Source organism: Plasmopara halstedii, assembly GCF_900000015.1.
Source record: "Plasmopara halstedii genome assembly, contig: Scaffold_323, whole genome shotgun sequence".
In the NCBI taxonomy this organism is placed as follows: domain Eukaryota; phylum Oomycota; class Peronosporomycetes; order Peronosporales; family Peronosporaceae; genus Plasmopara; species Plasmopara halstedii.
Genome location: NW_020187244.1, coordinates 49,260 through 56,357, shown reverse-complemented (window position 1 = coordinate 56,357; position 7,098 = coordinate 49,260). Strand labels below are relative to the sequence as shown.

General features: G+C 48.7%; 2 protein-coding genes across 2 annotated transcripts in view; both read left to right on the top strand.

Annotated features, from left to right (window-relative positions):
* The window catches only part of PHALS_08513 (uncharacterized protein), a gene marked incomplete at both ends in the record, with an annotated part of 750 nt that extends 702 nt beyond the window's left edge, over positions 1 to 48 (top strand). Inside the window, one exon of the mRNA XM_024723872.1 lies at positions 1 to 48. This exon is cut by the window's left edge and continues 702 nt beyond it. Within this exon, the coding sequence (XP_024574805.1) occupies positions 1 to 48 (48 nt within the window).
* Positions 49 to 5,946: 5,898 nt separating this feature from the next.
* PHALS_08512 (Nucleolar GTPase/ATPase p130) lies at positions 5,947 to 7,098 on the top strand (the record flags this gene model as incomplete). The annotated part of the gene is made up of 1 exon (XM_024723871.1): positions 5,947 to 7,098. One exon carries the CDS (start codon positions 5,947 to 5,949, stop codon positions 7,096 to 7,098), a length of 1,152 nt encoding a protein of 383 aa, XP_024574804.1.

Below are 7,098 nucleotides of genomic sequence, written 5' to 3'. Positions count from 1 at the left end.
AAGAGTCGGCGGCGGACGATAACGACTCGGTCGATCGCCGCCCGGTGACTCGCGATGCTCTTCGAGCTCTCGATGACAAGTTCCGTCGTGATCGGGACTCCGCTGATCATCATGCTTGGGTTGCATACCGCTGTGCGGAAGACCTCGAAAGATTGAAGCACTGTGTGCACCGACTGCCTCACGTTGGGGATTCTCACACTCTGCCGAAGCGGCTCTTAGCCACTTCGTGCGACGGTGGGGCGCCTGGCGCCGGTTGAAACACAAGTTTTTGCACTCCGTGCTCAAAACCATTTGCTGGTTCAACTTCTGGGTGGTCGAGCGCTTTTAGGCGCCGCCCCAGCGCCAACGCATCTGCATTCATTTGCGCCGGTTCACGATACGGCTTGAGCTAGCCCGCATAAAAAACCGGGTTGCGCATTCTTCTCAGAAGGTTTAGCGTATACGCAAGACCTCGCTTGGCCACGACCTTAAAAGGTCCAATAAACCTCGGATGGAGCTCTGTCTTAAGAGCTCCGTTCAAGCAGAGACTGCATGTGTGGGAAGGTTTTTAGCTATTAGTAAAACCAGGTCTCCGACCTCAATATTCAACATTTATTCTGCTTCTTCCGTCTGCATGTTCTTTCTGCATGTCTCGGCTTTCAGCTATCGCATCGCGAACGTGTTGTTAAACACTCAGTCTAGTAGGCAGTATGTCATCGACTTCTTGCGGATGGTGAGGGGGCTAACATCAGCTAGCCGTTCGACTGTTCCCTCCCCCATCAAGCCGTAAGCCATGAGATGGCGGCGCCAGCAAACGCGACGATTAACAAGCCCATTCACGTGGAAATGCGTGTACCCGGTGGATGAATGCACTGCATTGTTCAGAGCAAACTCTACGAGTGGTAGCATGGCGCTCTAGTGCTTCGGCGTCTCAGCGCAGACGCTGCGAAGAACGTCTTCAATGACGCAATTTACGCAGAGTGACCATCGGTCTGCGGATAGTTCGCTGATGACATAGTCAACTTGATGCCCAGCACCCTGACGATTGTAGACCAAATCTTTCCAGTGAAGCATGGATCTCTATCAGAGGCAATTGACTCCGGGAGTCTATGTTGTCGAAAGACACGCTCGACAAACAGCGCCGCTGTACCCACACCGTCGATGGTGTCCGGGATTGCCGTAAGATGAGCCATCTTGCTCAAACGTTCCACAAAGACCACCACACCCATGTTGCCCATCGAGTCCTTTGGTAGGCCAATTACAAAGTCCATACTCATGGACTACCAACACCAGAAGGGTTTCAATAAACTGGCCAGCGGCGCCGCTGCATTCGGAGAGTGTTTTCACCTCCGACACGCCTCACACGTGCGCACAGATGTTCTGTCCATTTATTCAGCTTGGGCATCAATAGTGGCAACTCACCGAGCTGTATGTCTTCTCACGACCCAGATGACCACTGATTGGGGTGTCGTGGGCCTCATAGAGGATACGGTATTTTCCCAACCGTTAGGAACCACAATTCGTGGTGTATCCTTTAAATGATGCTATGATGCAGCAACCCGTAACTAAACGAATATCGGTGTAATCGTGCGCGCAAACGCGCCGACAATTTCTTGTCCGAGTTTTTAAATTACTTGCATCCGCGAGCCTGTACCAGCGCTACAAGCAAGATCATAGTCCGGTCTGCGTGACAACGCATCAGCCAGAGCATTCTGCTTTCCTGGCTTATACTTCACCTCGTAGTTGTACTCCGCAAAGAACGAAAGCCACCTGGCCATCCGCTGCGAGGTGAGGAGAACTGAGTCGCAGTGCATAACGACGCATGATCTGTGTAGATCACAAACGGCTTTGAGCAAAGCAGGTGCACCTGAAATTGATAACTGCATACTTCATCGCAGGTAATTTCTTGTCGTGGACTGGTTAGTTCATCTCCGCAGCCTCAAGCTGGCAAGATTCGAACGCGATCTCCCGATCTCGCCCCTCAGCGTCTGCTTGTAGCAGTGCACAGCCGATGGCAAAGTCCGAAGCGTCATAGACGACACTAAAAGGACGATCGGGGTCTGACAACGCTTGTATTGGTGCATGAAGGATGATGTCTTTGACTATGTCAAAAGCCTCCCGATGCTTGGTGTCCCAACACCATTTCTTATCCTTCTTAAGGAGATTAGACAATGGCCGTGCCATTTCCGTATAACTTGCGCTATATTTGTGCAAGTAGTTAGCGAGGCCAAGCCAATTGCGCAAGCCCTTTTAGCTTTGGAACCAGCTAGCCCATAATGGCGTCGACCTTAGCGGGATCCGCTCGAAGGCCACGCTTCTCAAAAAAGCACCCTAAAGACAATTTTTTTTCCGCGTCGAAGATGCACTTATCGGCATTACCATGCAGCTTATTTGAGTGCATGCACTCGAGCACCGCTCTCAAATGGCCCTTTTGGTCTTATTTATCTTTCCCCCCGTGCGCATACGACTGTGGACGAAGGTGTCGTCGAAGTATGTTGATGCATACGCCCGGTGGGCCCTGATCAATTGCGTCACAAGACAATTGAATGTTGATGGTGCAATTGACAGCTCTTATGGCATCGACGACACGACAACCTATTTTTCCGGTCGTATAATGACCACTTCGTCTAAGTCTCCTGCCTTCAGGGCACTGCCGGACTCTTCAAAGAGCAACTCGTCAAGCTCAAGAGAGCATCTACCGCAGGAATAGCCTCGACGGTGATATCGTCGTCTTCCTACCGTTGACGAGGATGCCTAGCTGTGCGCTATCGTCTACGGTAGACACATCCGGGGCAAGGGTCGACGTCCAGTGTCTTGCAGATAACATACGGCGTAGTCATCACCTCCAATCAGAGATTTTACGTCTCGGCAAGACCAGTGTGAACATTTAACGGAGTAACACATGCCACTTGTAAGAAAAGGGCGGGTCGCACAAATGTGCGACCGTACATAGGTGTGTATTACACAGTTAGTGTAATAATACAGTGGTGTGGCTACACCGAAACAAGAAGCCGCCACGTGGCAGGATTACTATATTCACTAGGTTTTCTATATTAGTGAGGTATTGCTATATTTTATTTGGAAATCCTAGGGTTTTGGATAGAGGCAGCTCTGCCGCAGCTAAAACAATTAAATACAATTCCTTGGTCAAGGTTCTAAGCACTTGGAGGTAGCGATTTGCGCTCCGCTACACTCGTACTGGTTCTTGGGAAAAACGTTAAGCCGGTGATCTTAGCTGAGCTACGGCAGCCCTGCTGCAGAATTTGCACTCTGTGTCGTCCAGTGCTAGCCCTACTTTATGCTCCACCGGGGACCCGAAATTATTAACAACATCCGACGAAATGCAGCTAGCTCCACAGTCTTCGTCCAGTGGATAACGTGCCATTTCACGCGCATCTAAAGGCCTTGTTCAAGATGTCTCGGACTTCGACCGACTTGATGCCTCGGAACTCTTGGCATGCAGCGACTGCTTCGAAACGTGAGCCGTGCTCAGTGTATTTACGTGCCACTCACGTAGCCCGCGAGCCATGCTCGGGACTAGTGTCCGAAATACCTTCGGTGTTCGACAAAACGAATACTCCGAGTTCCACACGTTGACCGCCCCGGTCCAGTGCCCGCGTAAATAGCGTTTTTGCCTCCTAGTAGAGGTGGGTTCATGACTCACCAAAGCTCCACCAGGAGTCGTGGGCGTAGCGCCCAAGGTCTTCGACTTCCAATCGATCCATGGCTCATCGTGTTCCAACCATGCCATATCAAGGATAAGAACATACCTTGATCCCAAGTCTAAGATTAAGCAGTATTCCACGTCATCGGACTCACGAAACTTGGATCCTCGGCACAGTAAAGCTAAAGGCGAACAGTGACGATGTCACTCAACCGCGCTTTCAGCACCTTAGCATTCAGCTGACTTCCTTCAATCGTGGAGCGTTGATAATAAGTGTTCAGCGCCCCGAAGTCGATCGGGATCTTCCATGGGTTCTCAAAGCCCTTCACGGTCGCTTTTACGACCAACAAGCTTGGCTTGCACATAGGTTTTGTGTTCAAGAGAACGGCACTCTTTGTGGCTGATCCCTGCTGCTCTCTGCCACCTTGAGGTTTAACAGAGCTTAGATCTTCCCAGTAGGCCGCCTCGAGCCTACTGTGTCTTGTCGTTCCCCGCGACAAACCAGAAGAGTGGTAAGAAGCGGGACGTTGGTTCGATGAACCTTAACGCGCCTTGTGCAGGAGACAACCAATACGAAGGTGATGGGTGTCTCACATACAAAGAAGCGTCGGGTGTTCGATCACAGCCCAGCAACTCGGAGCTCTGCCTCGTGCAGAGTTCCTTCGGCTCAGGTCCGCTCGACGAGCTGTTAGAGTGTGCGAGTCGTGCCGACTTAAAGCTGAATTCGGCATCCAAAGCGACAACCAATGCTTTCTCAAATGAAGACGGGTGCACACGGAAGACATCCCTTCTGGCCACGACAGTGCAGAGGTCCTTCATAAAGACAGTCACTGTGACAGCTTCGGAAGAGGATCGGAAGCCATACCGGCAATAAAGTGCGCAACTCTTGGTATGTTCCACCAATTCCTTCTTGCCCTGTCGGGCGGCAAGAAAACGCGATCGCACGCGATATGACGGCGAGAACACTCGTGAAAGCTGTAGCTTCAGCTCCGTTCAGGAGGGAAATATGATTTTTTTTTCGACCGAAGGGCTGCACGTCAATGCCCATTCTCGCGCTCAACCCCCGAGCTTAGAGATAGCTAGCGCCACGGGCTGTTGCTCGGTCAAGAACTTGGCGGACACCATGGCCATCTCGATCTCTCTCACTTTTAGCGGAATATTTTCTCCACCCTTGACCTCGAAGGTCTTAACGCTCACCAGGAGCGGCTCGGGTCCGGGGTAATCATCCGCCACCAACGGTGGCATCACGGACGTAGTCGTCGCTGACATCTTCTGCTCTAGGTGCTCTAGCAGAGCATTTTTATTGCTGGTATACGCGTCTAGGCGCGCGTTGATCGCTTCAGGTTCTCGCGAAGCAATGTGTTGCACGCCCTCAGGGTCAAGCAGAGACGTCAGTTTTTTAATCCCGTCCTGCATGCCCTGGGGCAGATAGGAGAACTGCTCCGTCTTAACAGAGGATCATTCGTAACCACACAGGTGTAGATTGACCGCAAGTACTTCCAAGTACAGCGGGGCTACCGCTGCTCTTTCGTTAAGAGGGAGCTTGTTTGAGGTCGGCGACCTTCGTTCTATATACTTAGAACCAGAATGAGTATAGCGAACCGCAATTGACTTACTCCAAGAGTAACTACAACCTTAACCCGAGGCTAATTAACTCTCCCGCTTAAAATGTAAAGTGTTTTTCTCCGTTATTCTATACAGCAAAGCCGCGTTTATCTCAATCTATAGGTTTTCCTATCTATATAGTATAACCTAATTAAATGTAGAGGCACTGGTTGTTCCAGCCACGTACTGACTTGTCGCTTCAGACTAGCCACACCATTGTGTGATGACACCATCTTGAGTGATCCCGTTACAGTATAAGTTGTGATTGCTCCAAATATATGTCTCATGAATTAACAACACGAACTAACGACTTCGTTCTTAGATGCTCTTGCTTCTGCCATTGGACAGAGTATACAACTTCAGCATCTGTTCGTTTGTTAACGCAGACTCTTTAAATCAAAGCTTCTTCCGTGGAAAATGTGCAGTGACTCCATTGCAGAAACACTCTTGGTGTATTTAAAATCAATACAATCCAGGCAGTATTATCTGCTCATGACAACATAGCTACCAAGTGAAGTGAGTTGCTTATCTTGATAAAGCGTAGGAAGTATGCTAACTCTGACATCCTCGGCAAATAAAAATTGCTTGTAAAGTCTTGAAACTGGTGTGACCACATAACACCAGATCACCAATAATTTCGTCCAGTAGTATCGCACAGGCTTAAGCATTGGTTAGCGTACTACATAAATTGCTTTGACATGGTTGTGGTCAGTGACGTCTTTCCGCTAGTTCACACGCTTTTGATCGACGCAGGCTTAAAAAAATCAGCAGCCACATTCGCTAAAGAAGCAAAATTACAGTCGAAGGCTTTTAAAAGGGAGCATGATCTACTTGACGTGTACAATTTCTATTTGACACACAAGATGAATATTGGAGAGAAATCGAATGTGTCAGTGGACGTGGCTAAGAGTTCAAAAAAGAAGAAAAAACGAAAGAGCAACGACAATGAAATTGTTGATCCATTAAAGGACTCGAAAAAGGTGGTAAATGATAAGGAGATTGACAAAATGTCGAAGAATATTGTACAAAAAGTGGTGAAGACAGAGACAAAGCATAAGGTTGCGACAAAGAAAAAGGGTGTTCACTTGGATTCGGATGTCAAGTCAGAAGATAGACCGAAAAAAGCGTCGACAAAGAGTGCAATTGTCAATAAAGAAGAGTCGAGGACCGATGACTCATGTGAATCTGACGATTCGTCGGATGAAGAAGTCAGGAAAGTAGCCAAAGGAACTGCAAGTATTGTAAAGAAGACTCAAGATGAAGAGAGTGATTCGTCAAGTTCAGAAGATTCATCAAGTTCAGAAGATTCGTCGGAATCATCAGATTCTTCCGATGAAAAGATGATCAAATCGAATAAGCGGAAGGCTGTAACTTCTGTTGCTCAGGAAAATACGAAAAAGTCAAAGCATGATGACAAGTCTAGCTCAGATGACAGTTCATCTTCAGACAGCTCATCTTCAGACAGCTCATCTTCAGATTCGGAGTCGGATTCATCGGAAGATGAAGAAGTTTTGAAGAAGGAAGCTGCACGTCGAGAAGCGGCTACTAAAGCTGCTCTTGAATGGCAGCCTAAGAAGATTGCAAAGGTGGTCTCAAAAGAGAAAGCGGTTGGGACTCCATTTCAGCGTGTGGACGGTGAGTTCTGGTCGCAGAAGATTGCGGACGATACACTTCGTGACAACAGTTACGAAGGCACTTTTGGCTCGGATGGTGTCGGAGTAAAGGCGAACAACAAGCTATTAAAGACACGTGGCAAAGACTTTATTAAAGGCAAGAACAAACTCAAGCGTTCCACATACATGTGTGGTGCTATCAGCATGGCGTCCAATTCGTTTAAGTTTGAGGATTAG